General features: G+C 43.4%; 2 protein-coding genes across 2 annotated transcripts; both read right to left on the reverse strand.

The window, feature by feature from the left end:
* Nucleotides 1-11321: 11321 nt before the first annotated feature.
* Nucleotides 11322-13790, reverse strand: LOC147436699 (uncharacterized). The gene has a single exon (XM_086485761.1). The coding sequence runs from the start codon at nucleotides 13642-13644 to the stop codon at nucleotides 13018-13020; it is 627 nt and encodes a 208-aa protein (XP_086341887.1). The 5' UTR covers nucleotides 13645-13790; the 3' UTR covers nucleotides 11322-13017.
* A 2993-nt stretch (nucleotides 13791-16783) lies between these two features.
* Nucleotides 16784-20066, reverse strand: LOC147436700 (uncharacterized). Its single transcript, XM_086485762.1, has one exon. The coding sequence runs from the start codon at nucleotides 17817-17819 to the stop codon at nucleotides 16794-16796; it is 1026 nt and encodes a 341-aa protein (XP_086341888.1). The 5' UTR covers nucleotides 17820-20066; the 3' UTR covers nucleotides 16784-16793.
* Between the last annotated feature and the right edge of the window lie 6784 nt (nucleotides 20067-26850).

A 26850-nucleotide genomic window follows, 5' to 3' on the forward strand; every position in this document is an offset into this window, starting at 1 on the left:
AGTCATCACATTTAAACTGCTTATTGAATACTACTTATAACCTTGAAAGAAAAAGACAGGATAACTTAATCATGCTGCAAGAAAGAGACAAAATATCTAACATTAGGGAAAGTTTGGACTCAAATTTGGTCCTTTTAGTGCTAGAGAGAGAATGCAATGGGACCAATGGATGGCGGACTACCGTAACAGTAGCTAGGATTTTCCTTCTTCTTATCTCAAATTTCAGCATTTTCAAAAAACAATTTCTAGTTGCATAGAAAACCTTAACACTAATATACATTGTGATTTGATCGAATCTTTCTTGTTAGGACTAAATATAGAACAAATGTACCATATCTCACACTCAATGCAATTGTGCGTACTTTTTTGATAGAAGAGACTTCATAGTATTCTCGCATTCTCATTCATTTGCGCTCAACTAACTATTTTGTTCGCATTTGACTGTATTGTGTTTGCACTAAAAAACACTCCCCCTCTCACATTTGCTGTACATCTTGCCATAGAAGAATCACTAATAGAGAACATAAGACCTTGACGACCATCCACAAGTATTAAGTCTATCAAAATTTTCAACAGCTTTGATTTGGATAACGATCGATGGCTTTCCGCCACCATTAGAGTTGGAAGCTGGGTTCTCCTTCAGATGAGGAAGAGAAAGCGCACGGACAATGAGTTTGTGAAGAGTTAGAAAGGTAGGGTGAAAAAATTTCATTTGTCACAGATAGGAAAAAACAGTCAAAGAGATTCTCATTGAGCACGCATATATGCACTCAGAGTTGCGTCCACGAACAATGCCAACAGGATTTCCAACAAATCAGCCAAATTGTAAGTTTTCTTACATTCACAATAGATTTTAATCTTCACTCGTGTATTGTGTGTTTAACCTGCCAGTTGGGTTGCAAAAATTTATCCTTCCAACAAAGAAGACTGACAGTCGGTGGATTGCATTATTGGCATTCTAGATGAATTCCATGCAACTGTGGGAGAGCTACTCTATAACACTAGCGCCATAAGAGCATTGGCTAAAAGGGGGAGTTTTCTTCTTTGACCACTTTTATAATGCTACGCGTTCTGCGCTTGGCTTTGGCACTCTAGAATATCTCCAGGTTCCTTCGAAGGACAGTCCAGAGTGGTCAGTCCCTTCATCTAAAATCTCTTAGTGTTTCAGACTAGAGCTCCATCATGAAATACAAAAGTGCTTAAGACCAAATATTTCTAGTTTATTGATACGTGTTTCAATCTTCATGTCCATGCATGTGTTCATTGACTTTTTCCATGATGAAGAGACTAGGAAGACTAGAACTATGTTACTCTGCAAGACAGAGAAATGCCTCGATTTTTTGGATGAATCTTGGGATGTCCATGATTTTGATGGACTCTTATGCAAGGTAAATAAGAAGTCTATTGTGTGTAAGTGCATGATAGCTTCTCAAAATTTCATAGCTTCTTTCCACTACATTAGATGGCATCGAGTGAATGGTCATCTAGTAGCTTTGGACCAAGATTTAACTGATGACCTGAACAATCCTTTGAGAATGCTTAAGGTATAGTGTGTACCTGATCTGCTAACTAAACATGTGGGCAAGGATTTGGAGAACGAGACTGACACTCAGCCTACCTCCAAAATTTCTTTTTTTGTGCAAGATGCAAAAGGTAGTATGCTTTGTATGTAAATATTAATGCTACATTAGTTACTTCCCTACTGGTTATCATCACAAAATAATGGTTCAATTTAATTGTTTGATTGAATGTCATACTAGTGCCTCAAAGAAAGGAGAAGAAGACATTGTGCGCGCAGAGATAAAGGATGACCGACTGTTTCTAGTGCAATGTAACTCTTTATTGAAGAACGCAGCTCACACAGTATATCACATTGTTCTGGACTGCAAATATCAAAGAAAATTGTTGACAGCAAGCTTGCAATCTATATTCATACAAAAATCACTACAAGAGGTTGTGTGCTCTTGTGACGCTGTTAGCGACGGAAATACACTGGGTTTTTATAACCCCCGGCGTTGCTAAAACCGTCGCTAATAGCGTCGCTACGAGAGCGTCGCTATATGCGACGCTATAGGCGTCGCTATAAGCGTCGCCATATAGAGACGCTCATAGCGACGGTTATAGCGACGTTTACACAGAAGTATATAGCGACGCTTATAGCGACGCTCCAGAGCCATAAATAGCGACGCCCGAGAGATTTTTTTTTTGGTGACAAGGCATTGAATGCCCTGCCACCCATCAACCATATTGTACTTGATTCACTTTTTAAAAAAAGTGCAAGGGTAGATAATAGACCCAAAATAGTCACCCACAAGACGCATTGTTTGCAAAATTGACAAGCGTAAAATTGACAATTGTACACATCATAGGCAAAATGAATTGATTGGCAAATGTAATAATGACAATTGTACAACATCATAGGCATAAAGAATTGATTGGCAAAATGAACTGCGATGACAAATGTAATAATATACATGGTTCAAAAAGACGTATAAAATCCGTATGATACATAAGCTATGAGAAACCCTAAACTAATGCTATCTAGCTATGGCTAAACTGACGTCGTCTAGTCAGACGTCTCATCGCGTCCAAGCGGCGTATCTGTCGGATTCTGCAAAAAAAGACAATAAGACAGCTTTCAGTAAGTATAAACATATAACGACATTTATAAAACAATACAAAAAATAGAAAAGAGTAAACCCTAATACTAACCATGCCGCCGCGAGAACTGAGAATGTCCATCAGGGCGTTTAAGCCCTTCCTGCCTGCGTACTCGCGCTCGTACGGTGTGGGATCACGTCCTGTCATCGACCACTGTCAAAACATACAAAGATTTTATTATGTTAGAATTAAAAAACTCATAAACCCTAAACTATCGAACATAAAGAGCAATGCGAAAACACTTACAAAATCGGCCTCAAATGATGCCCATCCACCGCTCCCCAAGTGGTGCGAGTTCCCTGCCTCTACTCGCGCTCCGGCTGCATCCTTTTGTTGCTTCCACTTGTCGGGATTCTCGCGCGCTGCTTTCTTCGCATTCTTCCAATCTTCTTTGGCCAACCAATCTGGCCTGTTCCACCCATGCTTGATTGCTTTTTGCACTTTGGAACGCTTGTGTTTGCAGTATTCGCGCATTCGAATCTTCATCAGGTCTTCATTGAAGCGCTGATCCCGTGTTGGAACGGGAAACTCATCATGAAGTATGCTGATGACTCTGGCTTTTAAATCACTTGGTACTTCACTCCATTTGTTTAGTATGTAGTGTCTAAACACCTGAGAGCAAAGACCACGCATGCGCGAGATCACCTTCTTGCCGTTATCATCCATTATGATGCCGCCGCTGAAGTCGACGGAGTAAGGCAAGCCCTCTGGCCGGTGACGCGTGAACCTGGGTGTCCCGGCAGGGGTCTCTAGCGGCGTGTCGATGGGGGTACGGACGTCAGGTGTCTCCATCGGCGTCTGGGCCCCGAAGCGAGGAGTGTCGAGTGGGGTGGCTCCTGGCGGAGTAGGTAGAGGTGTGTAGCTGCTAGGAACAGTCAGCCGCGCAAAACCTGGCGTAGATGGCGATGCTGTGGCTGGTGTGGGGACGGGCAAAGAAGGGGAGGGTAAAGAGCCTCGTTGAACACGAGGTGGTGTGGAGGCATCGGCGGCGGAATCTCCACAACAACCGCCACCGTCACCACTAGAGCGCCGGTGTCTAGACGAGTGTGAAGATCGTCTCGTCGACACCGAAGCTTCGGAGCGCACCGAATGCTCCGAAAGAGAGGGAGATGCGGATGGAGTAGGAACGCGCGATGATGCGCCAGAGCGATGACGCTCCACATACCACTGTCTCTGCTGCGGTGACAAAGAAGAAAGAAACTCCTCATCATCCATACCTGCATTAAACACACGAATATTTAAACTTAATATTGAATGAATAGAGTAGACAATGACGCAAAGATCATTAAATACAATGACGTAGTGACGCATATAAATACAATGACGCAATGAATTGAGTGATAGAAGAGGCAAGTCGAAAACTCAGAATTTTCAATCAAAAGATGTGAGCGTGAGTAGAAAAGAGCGTTATACACCATGGAAGGTACTTAGAGAGCCAGAGCTTTTACAACACGGAGCAAAATTGTTCAAATACAATATTTGTGGCTTTAAGAGATCTCTCTCTCATCCTCGCATAACTCAGCATAACTTCCTATATCTATATGGAGCTCTCCGTTTAAACACATATCCTCTGTTTCATTTTGTAGCTCCTCTGCATGCACCCCATATAGAGTAGTAGCATCTTGATGCTCGTCTGGCACCACCGCAGCGGCTTCTGATTGAGAATCTTCTCTGATCTCCTCCATTGATGCCTTTGTGATTGGCACATGGTAGCCTTCATACGTCCTTGCACTACGAGGGGCTACCTCTATGATGTACCACCAGTTTGATGTAGACTTTGTAGGATGAAATATTACCTGCCAGAGCCACATAACTTACATGAGAGCTTTCAAGCACATAACTTGTAAAAGGGGGATGTTAACTATTTACATACTTACTTGTTCACAATGCTCGGGTAGTACGAAAGTGTCTCTTAGGTCAGTCCATTTCTTAGTAGAATCCACCTCAAGAAAACCAGACTCTCCTCTACGCACAGTAGCGTTGCGACCCTCCATGATTATCTTGAACCATTGCACGTCGAACAAGTCGACAAAAAATCCTCTGTAATCGATCCTCAAAATCTCTTGTAGCGTGCCGAAGTAAGTGAGTTCCGCCACCACAGGATCTGCATCAGAGGAACGTCGTCGACTAGAACTGTTCAAATTTTGCCATTATTCCACAATCTTGAGTAAAACGCTTTTTGTCGATCCGTTCCACCCTAAAATGTCGACCTTTACACCATGCTGCTGTGTATGACTTATACTACAACGAACAAAGATAATGAGTGGCCGTTCAAACGTTTAGAAATAAAGTCACTAGCTAGTCATACATTGCAAACTTACCTTGGTCGCGCAACCCCGAGAGTACTCCCACTCTTCCTCAGTCATTTTGCACCGCATTGTTGTGCGCTTTTCAATTGGTTGTGCAACCATCTTAAGCTCATGAATGTTGGTAGGCTCTCCAGACCCGTCGGATAGTGCATCGGTGGTCGTCTTCCCCATCTCCACTCGATTTGTGCCCTTTGTCGCTCTTGCTTTGCATCCTCATATTGTGAAATCCACTTTTGCATCACTGGATTGTGAAGCATGCAAAATCGGTTGATTTTAGCCTCTAGATCTTCCGTCATCTTCTTCTCAACACCGAGATTGCACATGACAATCCCAGATATGCGCTCATCATCTATGGTCGCCATAGCGTGTCCCGGGCTTTATCAAATCCGTCTAGCCACTCTCCAATGTACACTAGGGACTCTGATACCAACCAACCTTCTGCCATGCTACCCTTCGGACGTGCCTTTTGACGCACATATCCCTTAAGCGTTTTCATGAAACGTTCTAAGAAGAACATCCATCTGGAATGAACTGTGCCAGCTATTTCCACCTCATCAACTATGTGAACAAGAAGATGCACCTGAATGGTTAGCATGGTAGTAGGAAAATGTTTCTCAAACATGCACACAAGCTCCGCAGCATTTAGTTTGGCGAATGGTATGGGGTCTACGTTGATCTCCTTTTGTGAGATCCATTGCACCAGCTTTGCAAGTTTGTAGATTGTGTTACGGATGTCGAGAGACAAACATCCCTCAATGGCAACCGGTAAAATAAACTGTAAAGTATGTGCAGCAATGATATTAAAGTCCACATTTTATGCAATGATATTAAAGTCCACTATGAACGTACCTGACACATTTTATGCCAATCGTGTGACTTCAAACCGGTAAGCTTTCCTTCTTTAATAAAACACGTTCGGAGCGAGTGCATTACGCCAGTGGGGGTCCGCAAAGATCGAATGGTCTCTTTTACTTTGCGTTCTTGGGCTCCTGTGAAAATCCATGGTGCTTTAGGGAGTTTTATCGATCCATCAGACGCTGTTTGCGGACAATATTGCTCCATACGATCCACATTTCTAAGGTCAACTCTGGCTCCCAAAGTATCTTTCTTGCCGGTCAGATGGTCCCATAGTAGATTACCCACATTCTTGAATATGTGCATTGGATCGAGCAAGTGATTGATCATGAGTCGGGGCCAGTATGGTAACTCGTACCATAGAGATAGTCTCTTCATCCCTGGAGGCAATCCGTCATCGCACATTTCCTTCTGCTCTAACCATGCTTGTGCAGACATCCTTGGTGGCTCTCTTCCCAAAAAGCCGTCGCGTAACACATGATTCTCTGGAAGATACGCTTGATGACCTTCGTAGATTTGCTTCTTCAGTGAGGGCGCCCTACGTGCATTCAGTCTAGGTCCACATGTGACACATGCTCTGTATCCGCTTGTTTGAAGCCCTGCATGTATACACATGATAATAGATCAACTATGGGAAAAAACAAGATTTACAGTGTCTGAGTGAGGAGTGTCAATAGATCACCTGAGCATTCTGTTAGCCCGGGATAGTCATGCATGGTCCACATTAGAATGCCTCTGATCAAAGCATTCCGTCGTCATGTGTGTCGGCTCATATCCACCACCTCTATGCCAATCCACAATTGTTGTAGCTCTTCCAATAGTGGACGAAGATACACATCCATATTCTCCACTTTATATCGCCCTGGCACAATCAAACTTAGCCATAGGTGCCCCTTCTTCGTAGTCAACCACGGGGGAATGTTGTAGTTGACGATGACAACGGGCCATACACTGTAAGATGTTGATCTTTGACCAAATGGATTTACGCCATCCATAGCCAGGCCTAAGCGCAAATTTCGAGCTTCCCTGGCAAAATCCGACCATGTTCCATCTATATGTTTCCAGGCTGCGCAATCTGCAGGAATTCGTAGCACACCATCCGAAGATTTATTCTCCTCATGCCATGATGCTAGGGCGGCCATGGACTTATATTCGAAGAAATGCTTGATGCGAGGAAGCAGAGGAAAATGTCGCAAAACCTTTTGTGGAATTTTTGTCCCGTGGAGATCTACTCGATATCTTTCGGAATCACATTTCGGACACTTCTCCATGTCTATGTATTCCCCTCTGAAAAGAATGCAGTCATTAGGACAAGCATGGATAGAATTGTAATCCATCCCCAAGTTTCGCAAAATCTTTCTTGCTTTATCTCGGGAATCTGGCATCACATTGTCAGCTGGTAGTATGTGCTCTTTAAGCAATCTACGTAACATAAAAATACGATACAGTCGTGTAAAAATTTATCAGATCATTATACATTTAGAGTTTTATTAAAGTAAACTAATTGTAATAGATCACCTGAAAAGCGATGTGACGCTAGTGTTACTCCATCCAAACTTTGCCTGCATGTTGAGAAGAACCAGGAGTGCTTTCAATCTAGACATACGTGCTCCATTATACAATGGCGTATCGGCTTCACTTTTCATATCATCATAGATAAGCCTTTCTGAATCCATGATCGTCTCGATCATTTCATCAATCTCGGGCTCAAACATTGCCTCGTTGGGAATGTGCTCTGCATGATCATCCCCCGAGCTGTCAGAGGCTACATCTTGTGGCCTCACATATGCTGCTTGACCAAAGCGCCTACGAACACGTCTATTGGGTTGCAATATTGCGGCTTGTTGGCCAGCGTCAGAGTCTGACGAGTTATAATTGGCAACAACTCGATCTATAATAGATGGATCGAACTCGTCAAATTCGCGAATGTGCTGCAAAGAAACACGTCTTATCCGTCGCACAGCATGCTTGCATTGATTACAAGGACATAAGACCCTCGTTGAGAGATAGGTGTTTCGGTTGGACGGTCCCACATCCTCGTCACTACTCATAATGAGGATAAAAATCTTATAACCTGGACAACAAATTTAATATTCTATTGGCATTCTTCGTCTTATCTCTCTCTCTCTCTCTCTCCCTCTCTCTCTCTCTCTCTCTCTCTCTCTCTCTCTCTCTCTCTCTCTCTCTCTCATTCTCTAGTCATGTCCAATCCCCGCACACCTCGGTCTAGAGGTGCACGGAGATCAGAACCACCGGGTTATAATCTCGTCTTTATTGGTCAATACCAATATTTGTGGGTACAAGAAATCTACAAACCCACGTCTACATGATACTGCATGTAGTGGACAAAACCCCTTTGGCTCTTCTCTAGCTGTAGCACTTCACAGCATCTTAACATCTTTTCACAGTAGATCTTTTCACTGTTCGTCTAGCTCTAAACCCTAAACCGTAAGTAATTCTTGCGTGGACTCGATCTAACGTAAATAAGCGTAAATCTAAATAAACATAAATCTAACTAAAAATAAACCTAAATCTAATTTAACGTAAGTCTACATCTAACCTAATCTTTAACGTCTTTTGGGATAGTTTCCTACGACGTTAAAACTCTCTTCTTCTTGTGTGTGTGTATGTGTGTGTGTGTGTGTGTGGGTAAACCTAAATAAGCCTAAGTCTAATCTAATATAACATAAATCTAAATCTAACGTAAATTATGTTATATTAAAAACAAATTAGAACTAAACTAACAGGGATTATAAGAACCTTAAAACTGATTTAACACATAATTTTTCACATAACTCGGCAAGAGTTGGCATTCTCATCACTAAAGATGTGAGAGTTAACTTCCGGCGGTGACGCTGCCTCATCTCCATCCACATCTGACGACAGCAATTGGCCCTTTGCACCGTTCTTGCTCTTGTTACTAACTTTGAAGTTGCTGTTGAATGACTAGAGGTTGTCTAGATGGTCATTGTCGGGGATGTAGTGACTCTTGCCGCCCTGAAGATCCACCTTCTTCCCTATCTTCTGAGGACATTTCACCAGTACTTTTGGATCGACGGAGCCCACCATGAGTGAAGGCAGCAATACCCTATATTCCATTGAGGGCTTTCTTCACCCGCTTCATGCAGGCATCGCAGTCTATGGAGACCTAAATCTAATCTAATATAACGTAAATCTAAATCTAGCGTAAATAAACGTAAATCTAACTAAAAATAAACCTAAATCTAATCTAATTTAACTTAAATAAACCTAAATCTAATTTAACGTAAGTCTACATCTAACCTAATCTTTAACGTCTTTTAGGATAGTTTCCTACGACGTTATAACTCTCTTCTTCTTGTGTGTGTGCGTGTGTGTGCCAATAAAAAGAGATAAATGGTATAACCTTTCTATCACCCATGCCAAGTATGATAGATTGGTTATGCCATTTCCCTCTTGAATAATAGGTCTTGAGTTCAACTCCTCGTCGGCTAGATCTTTAGGTCTTTTAATTTTAATTAGTTTCCTACGATGTTAAATTAGTTTCTCTCTCTTTCTCTCTCAATGTGTGTGCGTTTTTTTGTTTATGCATGTTTTCTCTCTGTTTTCCTCTCTCAATGTGTGCGTTTTTTGTTTATGCATGTTCTCTCTCTCTTTTCCTCTCTCAATGTGTGCGTTTTTTGTTTATGCATGCTCTCTCTCTCTTTTCCTCTCTCAATGTGTGTGTGCATTCTTTGTTTATGTATGTGTGTGTGCGTTTTTGTTTATGTTTGTACTCTTTCTCTCTCTCTCTCAAAAACACTATGTGTGTGTGTGTGTGTGTGTGTGAGAGAGAGAGAGAGAGAGAGAGAGAGAGAGAGAGAGGGAGAGAGAAAGAGGGGAAGGGAACATGAGAGTGAGGAGAGGGAAGGAGCATACCTGGCTCTCCTTCCTCTCCTCGTGTGTGTGTGTGTGTGTGTGTGTGGAGAAGAAAGAGAGAGAGAGAGAGAGAGAGAGAGAGAGAGAGAGAGAGGAAGAGCGTTACCTGCTCCTTTCTTGAGGACGCCGAAAAACTCAGATCTGAGATCTGAGTTTTTGGGCGCTCTCTGTTATTTTTTTAACCTAGTCGGCGTCGCTATGAGCGTCGCAAATTTACAAGGTCGCAAATTTACTTGTAAATTTGCGACGCTCATAACGACGCCGAGAATTTTTTTTTTGAGCGTCGCTGTGTGAGCGTCGCTAATATGAATAGCCTCTTGTAGTGAATGCATTGTTAAGGAATTTCTTGCAAATAAAGTCTGAGAACAATTATCTTTTCAAAATTGACTCAAGTTCATGACTGAAATATAAAGGCTCAGGAGAGGGTCTAGGGGTTAGGTGAGGGGTTTGGGGTTGAGGAAAAGATTGTGCAGTGGCCTCATCTTCCTAGGTAAAATCGGGTATCACAAAAAGACTAGAGGCTGATTGGCCAGAAACACTACGGGAGGTAGGTCTAGGCGCTTGGTCTGTCATTGGTTGAGGCACTGCTTTGTACCTCCGACGTGGAGACTGAGGTTGTGGTCGTGGCGGTGGAACAACAAATGCATCAGTGGCTCCTACAAGAAGTGTCTCCACAAGATTGATCAATCATCGTTGTCCTAAATGCCTACACATGAACGTTCAAATAATCTGCCAAGTTCCTTGCCTACAAATGAATTTCCTAGCTTTTATATGTAATTCAAAGAAATCATGTGTGCAAAGATTACTAAAGCAAAACATTGTACTTACACTTCTATGTTCCTCAACATAAATGCGTTCCACAAGAAGCTCCGCATTTGCAAAAACTTTCCATCCACAAGAATACTCGTCGTCTTGTTTTGGGACCTTGCAACTCAAAATCAACATATCTTTCCAAACACTGTCTTGGGTCAATGCTTCCCATGCAACAAAAAGTTGCTGAGAGTAGACCTATAACATTTAATGGTCTAGTAACTTGTGTGTAGTAGAAAATAGCATGAACATAGCGAGCATTTCATTAGAATAGATTCCTAATGAGAATAACAAGAGTGCTTGGGTGGAGAGAGCAACAAAAAGTATAACACCTAGTTAGATAGCATGAATAATACTTCAAAAGAGAGAGAAATTAAGAAATCAATAACAGTTGAGCACCGGATTTTCATGGCGCTGGTCCCCCCTCCAAAAGGCTTTCTATTATGGTTTCTCCCATCAAGAGAGACATTTTACAATACAATTGTTTGTGTTCCTTCAATACTAGCTAGTGCAATGAAGATGGGAACTTCAAGCACTAAGCAAAACAATTATCAAACACAACATCAATTCCCTCACGATGGAAAGGGGGAAATGAGAAAACCACCAGCACACAATTTGAATGTCTCTATAGCCCAGTGATTTCACAACACCCCTATCCCCTATTTCACACACACCTCGATACACAATGTGCAACCTACTATTGTCCAAACCCGAACCCGACCAACCCTAACTGTATACACCCAGTCGCAAAGCATGCAATCAATTATGTTGACCTTTGACCCTTCAAAGCACCATATACTCACATATAAGCAATCACGACAAGCAATCCCAACGACTCAAGTTCTCTCTCAAGCTTTCATCCTCAAGGAAGAAACCACCAGCACATATGGAACACATAGTCATGAGAGCAAAACAAAACATTGTAACACTTGCACAAATAGTGAGAGAGACTATGACAATTCAACCAGATTAGCCTCAAAAGTGTTCAATGATGGAATTATGTAAAAACCACCCTCCTTTAGTGTAGGATCAGACGAACCCCTCTCAGGCAATCTTCAAGTTGGCCTCCCGACTCTGCAAATAGTTTTTCCGCCCTACAAGCTCTTGCAAGAGCACTCTTTTCACCTGCAGCCTACTCCATCTCTTCGTCTCCTCCTCCTTTTCAACACTCCTCATCAGCGCTCCGCCACCCCTCGAGTGCTCCTCCTACACATTGCAGCCCTTCTCAAGTGGCACCCTCCTATGGTAGTGCTCCTTGGTGGCTCCCTCTTGGACCCCTGTAGCGCTACAATATCGTTTCCCTTCTCCTGGCATAGTCGACACGACCACAAAAAACTCGCCCAGCACCAAACTCACCGGGCCCGTGCTCTGAGTTGCTACAGATGCTTCGGCATCCCTCAGCCAGCCCCCTGTATTTGACTTGCAGCCCTTCAGGAACTCTCCCCAAGGGTAGCTCCTCAAGAGCCCTCTTTGGCCAATAGCAACCTCACTATTGGTCCTTCCCCCCGGCCTGCAGCCTATCACCTGCTTTTGTCAAGTTGCCCCTTCCAGAAGGTTGACGGCATTGTCTGCCATCATGCCATGCAGCTCTCAGCTGATGCAGACGTGCCCGTGCATCAACTGAACCTTCCCTACAATTGGTTGCCCTGCGCCTTGCAAAGGCCTTCTCATGCACTCGACAGAGTTGGCGCTCTCGGCCCTGCTCACCTCAAGGCGGCCCTCCTCCCCTTCTCCCTCAAACTCTGCCGACTCCTTCTTTTAGTGCTGCCCTCAATTCCGTGATATGGAGCCTCTCTCGCTTCCATGCAATCCCGCTCTCTCACAGTTGGCGCTTGGCTGTCCAATGGCTCCCCTCCCCCTGGCCTGTCTAGATGGCGCTTCTTTTTTGATCTCAATTAGTGACCGCTCATTTTGTCCCTGCATGCTTACGATCTTCAAGAGCTTTTTTTGAGACTCCCTTGACCTGAGTAGCCTTCTCACGTGAGGAGATATTTGATCATGATTGTGCAAGTGACCGTCCATCCTTTCACGCTTGATATGATACCCGGATAGTAAACGGCCATGCGATCGCTCTCAAATGCACAAAGCTTTTGAATTTGCTGGCCTTGATATCTGATTTGGCTCACACACTATAACACCTTCCTATAAGCAAATCTAGAAAGCCACAAGTGACATGTAAAGCCGCATTTAGCATACATATCCCAAAGGCACTTACCCCAACCAATATCTAGCACATGACCAAGCATTTCCCTTTGATTCTGCATAATTCCACACACCGGCTACCGGCACTTTCTTGGGACGATGAAACATGGGTGCACGATCATTGCCCACCCCCTCGTTGAGCATTCATGCTCAACCTTAGCATTATTTAGATAAAAGAAGTATGTATAGAGAATATGATATATAATAACTACATAGAGTACATAAGAAAAATGATAGTGGCTATATAAATAGGATAAAAATAGGGAGAAAAGCGTTTGCTGCATCACCCTCCAGGGTCAAATGGAAAGCTCGAAGCTCCCCCAAGCATGGTGTAAAGTCCACCTGGATAAAAAATAAAGCATTGCTCATTGCCATCCACCTGTAAAGCCTGTATATCCAAGACTTCCTTTGCACTTGTAGGCCAATAGACAGGCCACCCTTCCAGCTCTTTATAGCATGGAGTTTTGTCGCCCTGCATCCATAAGTCTTCGTGCTGACTATAGGCATACTTTCCATCATTTGCAACACTGGTATCATAAGCTGCTATCATGTCATCTGCTACAGAACCCTCCATAGTATAGGCCACTTCAAAAGAGCCTTGCAACTGATACAATGATACCTGTAAAGCAACCTCCAATAACACATGTATCCATAGCATCATATAAAGTAGCAAAACCCTGCAATTTGCCTCCACCTGTTGCATAGCCAAGCAAAAATGTTTGCCTTGCAAACTTGTATCCAAATCTTCTAAAATTGGCACCAAAACCAACTCTTTAGACTTAAGAGCATGACCAACTATGGCTTCAACCTGTTCTTCAAATACCTCATCACTTGCAAGGTTGGTGGCACCTTCCTCTCTGCATGGAACCTCTCTCTCATAGGATGCACCTGTATCTATTTCCATAGTCATTTGCCGGAGCTAGCTCTCCATGGCTACACACAAACTCTGAAACTTCAAAGTACACATCGACATGTCCATCAAGACAAGGTTGCCCCACCCCTTGCAAAGACAAATCAGCTTGACATACCTCTGCTTCTGCAAGTCATCCTCAAAAACCTACTCTTCAATCAAATCGGATGCACAATCAAACCACATTTCTTCTAGCAAGGACTCACCACCACCCGACACAAGAGAAGGTTGATCGACCAGCAGATTCACACAAGGTGCAACACTATAATCCTCTTCCACCTTTAGCTGGCGGGCTGGCAACTCGTATATATCTTTCTCCACTTCATCTACATGAAAAACATCATAAGTCTCATACCTATAAGACATGGACTCCGTCTCCCACATGCTATCTGTGTCCAAACTACTACTGGAGCTCTGAGAACTTTCGGATCCTTCTTCTGAACTTGCTGATTCTTGCACCACTACTACCTTCCTCGTTGCTGGTTCTGGAACCACCATGGGTGGCACTGTGAATATGACTCTATGTATCTTTTGAAACCTGGTTGGCAGTTGGTCTACCTCCACTAACCTGGCATCAGCTTCACGTGCTTTCATCAAATGAATATCAAGAAAATGAGCTTTTACATTTTGACGCTCATCCATCTTTTTGAGCTTATGTCCACTGACTACTATGATTGTAGACTGCAACAATCCTGCCTCCATCTTCTTTTTTATCTTTCGACTTTTTGCTCTGGGAACAGACAGCTTCATCAAAGGTCCTTGGATATTCATAATTGACTCTTTCACGTACATAGGAGATGCAAGCAAGATAGAAACCTTTCCAGCTTAAAGTATCCCACATTGGTTGCTTGGGTAGCAGTCGCAAAATCCCCCCAATAAGCTTCAAATCTATCGACAAAGGCATTGAAATTTGCACTTACATCCTGCTTCAAGCCTTTGATCTTTGCATCTGCATCCGAAGCCGACCACCTTTCGATACCTTTGTAAAAACTGCCCACGAAATCCGATCCAGTTCTGCTTGTGTGCATCTTCTAAGCCATCAAACCAAGCTTTTGCTCTACCTCACAGCACCAAAGGTAGAGTCCGGAGCTTTGCTTCATCACCCAGCATCCGAGGGTACTGTCAGCATAAGTAACTCAAAATCCGCAATCCAATCGTCTGCATCTTCATCAATTTTAAAGACTTGACCTAACTCCTGCTTCATCTTGATACACGAACACTTGGTTAAGAAGAAATCAGTGGGTCCTCAGTGGGGGCACCACAAGATGGAAAGGGGGAAACGAGAAAACCACCAGCACACAATTTGAATGTCTCTCTATAGCCCAGTGATTTCACAACACCCCTATCCCCTATTTAACACACACCTCGATACACAATGTGCAACCTACTATTGTCCAAACCCGAACCCGACCAACCCTAACTATATACACCCAGCCGCAAAGCATGCAATCAATTATCTTGACCTTTGATCTTTCAAAGCACCATATACTCACATATAAGCAATCACGACAAGCAATCACAACGACTCAAGTTCTCTCGCAAGCTTTCATCCTCAAGGAAGAAACCACCAGCACAAATGGAACACATAGTCATGAGAGCAAAATAAAACATTATAACACTTGCACAAGTAGTGAGAGAGACTATGACAATTCAACCCGATTAGTCTCAAAGTGTTCAATGATGGAATTATGTAGAAACCGCCCTCCTTTAGTGTAGGATCAGACGAACCCCTCTCAGGCAATCTTCAAGTTGGCCTCGCGACTCTGCAAATAGTTTTTCCACCCTCCAAGCTCTTGCAGGAGCACTCTTTTCACCTGCAACCTACTCCAACTCTTCATCTCCTCCTCCTTTTCGACACTCGCCATCAGCGCTCCGCCACCCCTCTGGCGCTCCTCCTAGAGACCGCAGCCCTTCTTCTCAAGTGGCGCCCTCCTATGGTAGTACTCTTTGGTGGCTCCCTCTTGGACCCTTGTAGCGCTACAATAGCATTTCCCTTCTCTTGGCGTAGTCGACGTCACGACCACAAAAAACTTGCCCAGCACCGAACTCACCGGGCCCGTGCTCTGAGTTGCTACAGATGCTTCGGCATCCCTCAGCCAGCTCCTTGTATTTGACTTGCAGCCCTTCAGGAACTCTCCCCAAGGGCAGCTCCTCAGGAACCCTCTTTGGCCAATAGCAACCTCACTATTGGTCCTTCCCCACCAGCCTGCAGGCTATCACCTGCTTTTGTCAAGTTGCCCCTTCTAGAAGGTTGACGGCGCTATCCGCCATGCAGCTCTCAGCTCATGCAGACCTGCCCGTGCATCAACTGAACCTCCCATGCAACAACTGGTTTCCGTACGCCTTGCAAAGGCCTTCTCATGCACTCCACACAGATGGCGCTCTCGGCCCTGCTCACCACAAGGCGGCCCTCCTCCCCTTCTCCCTCAAACTCTGCCGACTTGGAGCCCCTCTTGCTTCCATGCAATCCCTCTCTGTCACAGCTGGCGCTTGGCTGCCCAATGGCTCCCCTCCCCCTGGCCTCTCTAGATGGCGCTTCTTTTCTGCTCTCAATCAATGACCACTCATTTTGTCCCTGCATGCTTACCACCTTCAAAAACTTCCTTTTTTTGGACTCACTCGACCTGAGTAGCCTTCCCACGGGAGGAGATATTTGATCATGATTGTGCAAGTGACCGTCCATCGTTTCAAGCTTGATATGACGCTCGAATAGTAAATGACCATGCGGCGGCTCTCAAATGCACAGAGCTTTTGAAATTGCTGGCCATGATATCTGATTTGGCTCACACACTATGACACCTTCCTATAAGCAAAGCTCAAAAGCCACAAATGATCTGTAAGAGCCGCATTTAGCATACATATTCCAGTGGCGCTTACCCCAACCAACATCTAGCACATGACCAAGCATTTCCCTTCGACTCTGCATAATTCCACACACCGATTATACCGGCACTTTCTTGGGTCGACGAAACTTGGGTGCACAATCATTGCCCACCCCCTTGTTGAGCATTCATGCTCAACAATAGCAATATTTAGATAAAAGAAGTTTGTATAGAGAGAATGATATATAATAACTACATAGACTGCATAAGAAAAATGATAGTGGCTATATAGATAGGATAAAAATAGGGAGAAAAGTGTTTGCTGCATCACCCTCCAGGGTCAAATGGAAAGCTCGAAGCTCCCCCAAGCATGGTGTAAAGTCCACCTGGATCAAAAGTAAAGCATTTCTCATTTCCATCCACCTGTAAAGCATGTATATCCAAGCCTTCCTTTGCACTTGTAGGCCAATAGACAAGCCACCCTTCCAGCTCTTTATAGCATGGAGTTTTGTCACCCTTCATCCATAAGTCTTTGTGCTGACTGTAGGCATACTTTCCATCATTTGAAGCACTGGTACCATAAGCCGCTATCATGTCATATGCTACAGAACCCTTCATAGTATAGGCCACTTCAAAAGAACCTTGCAACTGATACAACGATACCTGTAAAGCAACCTCCAACATCACATGTATCCATAGCATCATATAAAGTAGCAAAACCCTGCAATTTGCCTCCACCTGCTGCATATCCAAGCAAACATGTTTGCCTTCCAAACTTGTATCCAAATCTTCTAAAATTGGCACCAAAACCAACTCTTCAGACTTAAGAGTATGACCTGCTATGGCTTCAACCTGTTCTTCAAATAGCTCATCACTTGCAAGGTTGGTGGCACCTTCCTCTTTGCATGGGACCATGCTCTCATAGGTTGTACCTGTATCTGTTTCCATAGAGTCATCTACCGGAGCTAGCTCTCCACAGCTACACACAAACTCCGAAACTTCAAAGTACACATCGACATGCCCATCAAGGCAAGGTTGCCCTACACCCTGCATAGACAAATCAGCTTGACATACCTCTGCTTCTGCTTCTAGCTTCTGCAAGTCATCCTCAGAAACCTGCTCTTCAATCAATTTGGATGCACAATCAAACCACATTTCTTCTAGCAAGGACTCACCACCACCCGACACAAGAGAAGGTTGATCGACCGGTAGATTCACACAAGGTGCAACACTATACTTCTCTTCGACCTTTAGATGGCTGGCTGGCAACTCGTATATATCTTTCTCCACTTCATCTACATGAAAAACATCATAAGTCTCATACCTATAAGACATGGACTCCGTCTCCCACATGCTATCTGTGTCCAAACTGCTACTGGAGCTCTGAGAACTTTCAGACCCCTCTTCTGAACTTGCTGATTTTTGCACCACTGCTACCTTCCTTGTTGCTGGTTCTGGAACCACCACTTCCTCTTTAAGATCTTCTATCAGCTCGTCCTCTTTAGCAAGGAAACTGAGTGGCACTCTGAATATGCCTCTGTATCTTTTGAGACCTGGTTGGCACTCGGTCTACCTCCTCTAGTCTGGCATCAGCTTCACGTGCTTTCATCAAATGCATATCAAGAAAAGGAGCTTTTACCTTTTGATGCTCATCCATCTCTTTGAGCTTAGGTCCACTCGCTGCCGTGATTGTAGACTGCAACAATCCTGTCTCCATCTTCTTTTTCATCTTTTGACTTTTTGCTCTGGCAACTTTGACAGCTTCATCAAGGGTCCTTGGATCTTCTTTTTCATCTTTTGACTTTTTGCTCTGGCAACTTTGACAGCTTCATCAAGGGTCCTTGGATATTCATAATCGAATATTTCACGAACATAGGGATGCAAGCAAGATAGAAACCTTTCCAGCTTAAAGTATCCCACATTGGTTGCTTGGGTAGCAGTCGCAAAATCCCCCCAATAAGCTTCAAATCTATCGACAAAGGCATTGAAATTTGCACTTACATCCTGCTGCAAGCTTTTGATCTTTGCATCTGCTTCCGAAGCCGACACCACCTTTCGATATCTTTGTAAAAACTGCTCACGAAATCCGATCCAATTCTGCTTGTGTGCATCTTCTAAGCCATTGAACCAAGCTTTTGCTTTACATCGTAGCACCAAAGGTAGAGTCCGGAGCTTTGCTCCATCACCTGGCATCCGCAGTACTGTCATCATAAATAGCTCAAAATTGGCAATCCAATCGTCTGCATCTTCATCTTCTTTAAAGATTGGACCAAACTCCTGCTTCATCTTGAAACACGAACACTTGGTCAAGAAGAAATTAGTGGGTCCTCAGTGGGGCCACCACAAGATGGAAAGGGGGAAACGAGAAAACCTCCAGCACACAATTTGAATGCCTCTCTATAGCCCAATGATTTCACAGCACCCCTATCCCCTATTTAACACACACCTTGATACACAATGTGCAACCTACTATTGTCCAAACCCGAACCCGACCAACCCTAACTTTATACACCCGATCGCAAAGCATGTAGTCAATTATCTTGACCTTTGACCCTTCAAAGCACCATATAGTCACATATAAACAATCACGACAAGCAATCACAACGACTCAAGTTCTCTCTCAAGCTTTCATCCTCAAGGAAGAAACCACCAGCACACATGGAACACATAGTCATGAGAGCAAAAAAAAACATTGTAACACTTGCACAAATAGTGAGACAGACTATGACAATTAAACCCGATTAGTGTCAAAAGTGTTCAATGATGGAATTATGTAGAAACCACCCTCCTTTAGTGTAGGATCAGACGAACCCCTCTCACGCAATCTTCAAGTTGGCCTCCCGACTCTACCAATAGTTTTTCCGCCCTCCAAGCTCTTGCAGGGGCACTCTTTTCACATGCAGCCTACTCCATCTCTTCGTCTCCTCCTCCTTTTCAACACTCCCCATCAGCGCTCCGCCATCCCTCTGGTGCTCCTTCTACAGATTGCAGCCCTTCTTCTCAAGTGGCGCCCTCCTATGGTAGTGCTCTTTGGTGGCTCCCTTTTGGACCCTTGTAGCGCTACAATAGCATTTCCCTTCTCTTGGCGTAGTCGACATGACCACAAAAAACTTGCCCAGCACCAAACTCACTGGGCCCATGCCCTGAGTTGCTACAGATGTTTCGGCATCCCTCAGCGAACCCCTTGTATTTGACTTGCAGCCCTTCAGGAACTCTCCCCCTCAGGAGCCCTCTTTGGCCAATAGCAACCTCACTATTGGTCCTTCCCCACCGGCCTGCAGCCTATCACTTGCTTTTGTCAAGTTGCCCCTTCTAGAGGGTTGACGGCGCTATCCGCCATGCAGCTCTCAGCTCACGCAGACCTGCCCGTGCATCCACTGAACCTCCCATGCAACAACTGGTTTCCGTGCGCCTTGCAAAGGCCTTCTCATGCACTCCACACAGATGGCGCTCTCGGCCCTGCTCACCACAAGGCGGCCCTCCTCCCCTTCTCCCTCAAACTTTGTCGACTCCTTCTTTTAGCGCTGCCTTCAATTCCCTGATATGGAGCCCCTCTTGCTTCCATGCAATCCCTCTCTGTCACAGCTGGCGCTTGGCTGCCCAATGGCTCCCGTCCCCCTGGCCTCTCTAGATGGCGCTTCTTTTCTGCTTTCAATCAATGACCACTCATTTTGTCCCTGCATGCTTACCACCTTCAAAAACTTCCTTTTTTTGGATTCCCTCGACCTGAGTAGCCTTCCCACGGGAGGAGATATTTGATCATGATTGTGCAAGTGACCATCCATCGTTTCAAGCTTGATATGATGCTCGAATAGTAAATGACCATGCGGCGGCTCTCAAATACACAAAGCTTTTGAAATTGCTGGCCATGATATCTAATTTGGCTCACACACTATGACACCTTCCTATAAGCAAAGCTCGAAAGCCACAAATGATCTGTAAGAGCCGCATTTAGCATACATATTCCAGTGGCGCTTACCCCAACCAACATCTAGCACATGACCAAGCATTTCCCCTCGATTATGCATAATTCCACGGTTGTCGGCACTTTCTTGGGTCGTCGAAGAAACTTGGGTGCACCAATGGTCTCAGACCCAAGACCTCACACACCTTCGAAGAAGGTGAGAGCTAGCGGGGTATGAGAGTAGGTTGAGAGGATAAAGGAGTAGTCTTACGAGAAAGATGTACATCTCCTCACATAATCACTCATATTAGCAAGCTTAGCTTAGTAATTAGCATGGTAGAGGAGATGAGCATGCATTGAAGCTTGGCTCTTGGTTGGATTTGCATCACAAAGCCAAGAGTTGTTGGTGTAGGCATTCCTTGTCACAAGCTTTGAGTAGGTGGTAAGCTTTCCATTAAAGCTTGAGAAGGAGAGAGAGATTCTTCTTGCTCCACACATAGATTGTGTGAGTGTGTAAGTGAATAATGCCTTTGACATTAGGAGAAATATGATCCTTGCATGGGCCTTGTAAGGAATCCTAATTTTTAGGGATTAAGGTTAATGTTTTGTGGGGTTTAGGGGGCAAGGGCATTGAAGAAGGTAGTTTTGAGTAGGCTTTTCTAGCTTTGTTTTTAGACAAATGTAGGATGTGGACCTAAAGGGTTGCTTTCTCTCTCTAGCTTTTTTTAAAGTGAAGGAAGCATAGGGGTGTGTCCACATCAGCAATTCCGTGGGTCAAAAAGAGTCAAAATTTGACTTTTTTAAAAAAAATTCATTTTTATTTGTTTTTTACTTAAAACTCCCTCCCAACATATATACATATCCAAAAATCCATTTTTTCAAAATCTTTTCCCCCAAAAAGTAATAAACATTTTGTTCTCTCCTCTTCCTCCCTCCTCTCTCCCTCTCCCTCTCCTCTCCCTCTCTGCCCCTACCTTCCTTCTCCTCCCCAATCTCTCCCTCCTTCTCTCCTCCCATCCTGCTCGGCCTCTCTACCCTTCCCCCTCTATCTTTTCATCATTTGCTTCCTCACGCAACAGCTTCCATGGTGCTCACGGACATCACAAATGGTTTGCTTCCACCACCACGTACTCCGCACACCAAAAGCATACATATTCGCTTACCCACGGCATTTGCACCGAAGACCACTAGTGAAGGTGATCAAAGGTCATCACAGGAACGTCGCACCGCTTGTGAGACCAATGTTGACATTTGGGTGGATGGCCATTTGTACCCTTACGATCCTATAAGCCGCTTCCATCCACCGTTTAATAGCCTTTCCACATTTCTTCAATTTCTTGGGAGGGGAGAAGCAGGCTTGTTAGGCTATTGCAAGCGGCTGTGTATGGGTGCAGGTGCTTCTTTGCATATGTGGATGCACGAATGTCAAGCTCTTCACCTCAAGACGACGGCATTACAAGAGAGTGTTGCCTCTTCGGAGAGGGTAGTTAAAAGTCTTGAACAACAAATGCAAGAAAAGGAGTCACACATCCAGAAGCTTACCAACACCATCACATACTTGAAAGAAACACCCCTTGGTGCAAGGGAACGCAAACGCCCGTATTCATCAATTGAAACTCTTGCACATTCCGGAGGAGCACGCAAACGACGAGTTACAGCCACAAGGTGATTTGGTCTTTACTTGCATGCTGCATTCTTACTTCACACTATTTTCTAACATTTATGTTTATTTGTTGCTAGAAACTTCATCCAGGAGGCATGCGGTGGAACAAGCCAAGATAATCGAGTCAACCTTCTCACTAGTTGTCTCAATACCGAGGACGTTATTTCTATCTTACAATCACCTGGAGGTAAGCACATTAAGGATGCAGTCACCAAGGACCTTATGCGTAAATTAAGAAATGTGGTTAATGATGATGACGTTCAACAAGCTTGTGATGAGGCTGGAATCAGCACCAAAGCCTATCAGGCTATTTTTCAACCCCTAAAGGATGCCTTCAAAGAACATGGCATTGTGGAAAACCTATTTCCCGTTCCTCACAAGGTCAAGCTCGCAAAGAAGGCCACAAACGAAGATGTGTTCTCCCGCATTGGGACATGCCTACACATTGAGGACACAATGCCAACTTCCCTTTATGCTTCGTGCGCAACAAAGACAAGGGGAAAATGTAAGAAACAATCCATAAGACCTTCAAATAAGGGCTTTCCTTACACAATGTGGAACAATATTTTCGTGGATCTTAGAAGGCTTCAAGAAGCCATGCTTAGATTTTACGAGTTACCTGAAGAAGGTGACACACTTTACTTTTTTCTTTGGTATTATTCTTTTCATAGAAGTTGAAGTTTAAGGTCTTTTGCTCGTAGGACGGATTTCAGTCATTTACATTTTTAGAACTTAGATTTGATTTCCTTGGTAGTGATTGTCTCTAGAAGGTCGAGTAGGTGATTGACACCCATCTATTTGTTTCCATGCGCCTACGGGTCAAGCTCCGTCCTCGTCTGACATTCTTGTTTGTTGGTTGAGTTCTCGCTACTACAGCATCCGCTACCGGCGTAACCGCCCAACATTTGGCGCCACTGCCGAGGACGAGAGCTCTAAGTAGGTGACCTTAGACTAATCCTACGAGGTGGTTTGTTCATTTACTTTGTATATCTTAGTTAGGAAGGATCTAGGAGTGGTGGACTCTTATGATCTTAGAGAGGTTCTAGGGAGCGTGTGGCTTGTATGGTTCTTTCGTGATAGACAGTTTAGTTTAAATTAGATTGGTTTTGTTGGAGTTTGAGTGGTTGTTGACATAAAAAGCATTTGCTCCTCTGTGTGCGGTAGTAAATCTCTTTATATTTTCAATTGCAAAAAACCCATTTTATGATTAGAAGTAGCTTAGGTAGGACCTGATTTGATCCTGATCTAGAGCTATCAATTGGTGTTCTATTTGCTTGATGTGTTTGATTGCATGTTAGATCACTAAAAAGAGGATTTGGTAGTGAAATATGAAATAAACAAAGTTCAGAGAACTTTTTTGTGAAACTGAGTGTTGCTGAGCACTTAAGAGAGCTCTTGGAAGAGTTCTGTGCCAAAAAACTGGAAATCTGCAACTTTAGACATCATACGCGTAGAGACCAAAGCAAAAAATTTGACATTACCAGAGTGTTCAGAAGGGGGGTTTTACCCTAAGATCAACATAAAACAAGGGCTTTAACACTTCTAGAAACTCAAAATACCAAGTTAGAGTGCAAAAAACGCAAAGAATAGGGAAAATTGATTCAGAGCTCATTATTGCATTCAGACTGGATAAAAACACTTGAAACTCAAGATAAACACTGGAAGAAGCTTAAAATTGAAAATTGGGCAAATCTGTGAGAAAAGACATCATACGAGTATAATGTCTTTTGGCACTTGCTGAAGTGATTTTTCAACTTTGACTTGACAACATTGTTACAAACACTGTGAAAAGCTTAAATATTGAATCTTGACCAAAATTGAGCAAAAAGACATCATACAGGCATGATGTCTCTAACCTAATTCTGGGCATATTTTGATATTTTGCTAACACAGATCCTTTGTACTAGATGTCTAGAGCTTATATTTCAAGTTTCATGTTATTTGGATCACATTTGACCCCAAGTAAGGCAAAAATCGGAAAATTGCCAAGAAAAGCCTAATCTGGCCATAACTTGCACAAACAGAGTTCAAATTGAGTTTTGTGAGTGGACAGAGTATAAGGGTGATACTGAGAGTAAGCAAAGAAAAAATATCCAATTTTTGTGAAAAAAGACATCATATGCGTATGATGTCTTGAGGGCTAAACAGAGACCCAAACTGAAAATCTGACATTACCAGAGTGTTTGGAAGGGGGGTTTTACCCTAAGTATGACTTGAGATAAGGGCTATAACACACCTTGAAACCTAAAAGACCAAGTCAGAGAGGAGAAAAAACGCTAAGAATACGCGTATGATGACCACTTGAGTATTTGTGAGCAAATTTTGACTTTTGACCTTGCAAGCCGATACAACATACTGTTTCAATCATCCATAGCAAGATTGGAAGAGTTTGGACAATTAACTTGAGAGAAAATGGGTGATTTGAACCTAGGAGATTGAAAACCAAAAACCTGAGTTTTAAAGCAAAACAGAGTTTCAAATTTTGTTTTAACCACATATATTTGATACTCTAGACAGTGTGAACACTTGACAGAAACAGATCTGAAATCTGGACCAGTAGACATCATACGCATATGATGTCTTTTTGCACTTCTGGAGGTGATTTTTAGTTTTTGACTTGACCAATAGCTTGTAAACATAGTCCACATCTCAAATATCAAGTTTGGATCAAAATTGAGCACTTAGACATCATACGCATATAATATCTTTTTGCAACTCTGGGGTTGATTTTCAAATTTTGACTTGATAAGTTTCTTGCAAACATAGTGCACAACTTACATATCAACTTTTGACCAAAATTGGGCAAAGTGACATCATCTGCGTATAATGTCTCAACCCTAAATCTGGGGCAAATTTTGAATTTTTGCTAACACAGATCCTTTTGACTTGTTGTTTAGAGCTTGTGTTTCAAATTTCATATCATTTGGAGCACATTTAACCCCAAAAAAAGTCAAAAGTCGAAAATTGACAAGAAAAGCCTAATCTGACCTTAGCTTGCACAAACAGTGGTCAAATTGATTTTTGTGAGTTGGTAGAGGGTTAGGGTGACACAGAGAATCAACAGAACAAAAATCTCCAAAATCTGTGAAAAAAGACATTATATGCATATATAGTCTTTTTTGGAAAATCTGGAATAGATTTCTCAGTGAAGTTGACAGAACTCTTCCATCTGATCAAACAATCCCATTAACCAAGTGTCATTCAGTTTGGATCACGTTTGACCACAGAGATTAGGAATAACAAACTACCAAGACTGAAAAGTCAAACTCCTCAAGAAGGAGTAATGTATTCGAGATCTAGCAGATATCTCCAGAACAACCAACAAAGATTAAGGGAACACGTCTCGTTAGGAGATCGTATGGAGATAAATCCATTAGAAACTCTTAGACAAGAATCTACAAAAGGTCTTGGAGAACAAATGCTACGCTTAGGAGACCACATACATGAGACCGACTCGTTCTCTCAGTATAGTGATTCATCACAGACAACAGAGTCCACGACTAAGCCAACTACAGGATTTGATCTAGATCAAGAAAAGCTAATAGAGGAGTTGGTTCAAAGACTTGCTCCTATTGTTAAGCCAAAATTTAGGGAACCCATGTGGTATGAGAAAGATCAGAATTGGAACAATCACACAACAGAGGAGTGCTACTACATAGGGTCCGTGCAAGATAGACCCTATGAACGACCACTAGCACCAATACAAGCACCAAGGTATGCACACGAGAAATTGCCAGTACCCCCAGGTTTTGAGAGAGTAACACCAGTCATCCGGGGACAACCACAACTTACGTTAGAGGTCAAACCTATAGGACCGAGAAACACAACAATGGTGGGCCAACCGAGGATGCAACCGCTACAATGAGCCTAGGAGATACTATCCTTTAGGAGCAGAAACGGGATATGGAGCACAGGGAATGGTAAGGCCAAAACAACCATTATTGCCTACGGCCCAACCAACAGAGGAAAGGTATAACATGGACGGAAAAACGTTGAGATTCATTGCAGAGAGAGGTATAGCACGGTGGCAACCTGCTTACAGCCACCAAGAAAAGCCAGAAGCCCTACAAACGAGGTTAGGCTGTAATAAATGTGGTGGTAACCATTTGATAAACGATTGTTCACGCACAGAAGTTGTGCCAATCAATGTTTATTGCCTCAGTTGTGCCACAGATCATTTCATTTGTGATTGTCCACAGAACCCAAATAGGGTAGCAAAGGCTGCAAAAAATACTGAGTCTATCATATAGTTACCAAGCAGCTACGAACATGATAATGTTGTGCCTATTAAAGCCATGACGAGATTAAAAACGCAAAAAAACTGATGAAACCCCGTCAAGTGAAGAGCCTAAAACGGATCTTCCAAGCGCGACACGAAGACAACGTAATACATGGAAAGCTAGGAAGGCAAGGATGAAAGTGAGAAAAGAACGTGAGGAAGCAATCCTAGCAGAAGATTTAAGAAAAACAAGAGAAAGATTATAGAAATTAGAGAGTCAAAACAGAATTCAAGAAGATGACTCTGAAAAGGAGAAGACAAAAAACGGCAAGGAAACAACAAGTGTGAGCTCGGAAGGGTCGGGGTTAGTTGAAAAGGTACACGAACCATTGGACGCACTGATGAGAGCTTACGAAGCAAGAGTAAAGAACACTCAAACCCAGGAACAACGTTGGTTGACATATCCGAATGCAGAACTGGAAAAGCAGAGACTAGAGATGTGTCAGAAAATGATTGAGACGGCACAAGCTCTATTAGAACCGCCGAGAGAAAAACTAGAGCATGAGACCGGAAACCCAACTCAAACAAATGCTATCCC

Source organism: Adiantum capillus-veneris, chromosome 17 (assembly GCF_014529385.1).
Source record: "Adiantum capillus-veneris isolate H3 chromosome 17, ASM1452938v2, whole genome shotgun sequence".
In the NCBI taxonomy this organism is placed as follows: Eukaryota; Viridiplantae; Streptophyta; class Polypodiopsida; order Polypodiales; family Pteridaceae; genus Adiantum; species Adiantum capillus-veneris.

Coding starts and splice junctions, on each gene's coding strand:
- LOC147436699 (XM_086485761.1), bottom strand. CDS start 13,644: ATGACTATGGAAATAGATACAGGTGCATCCTATGAGAGAGAGGTTCCA.
- LOC147436700 (XM_086485762.1), bottom strand. CDS start 17,819: ATGTGGGAGACGGAGTCCATGTCTTATAGGTATGAGACTTATGATGTT.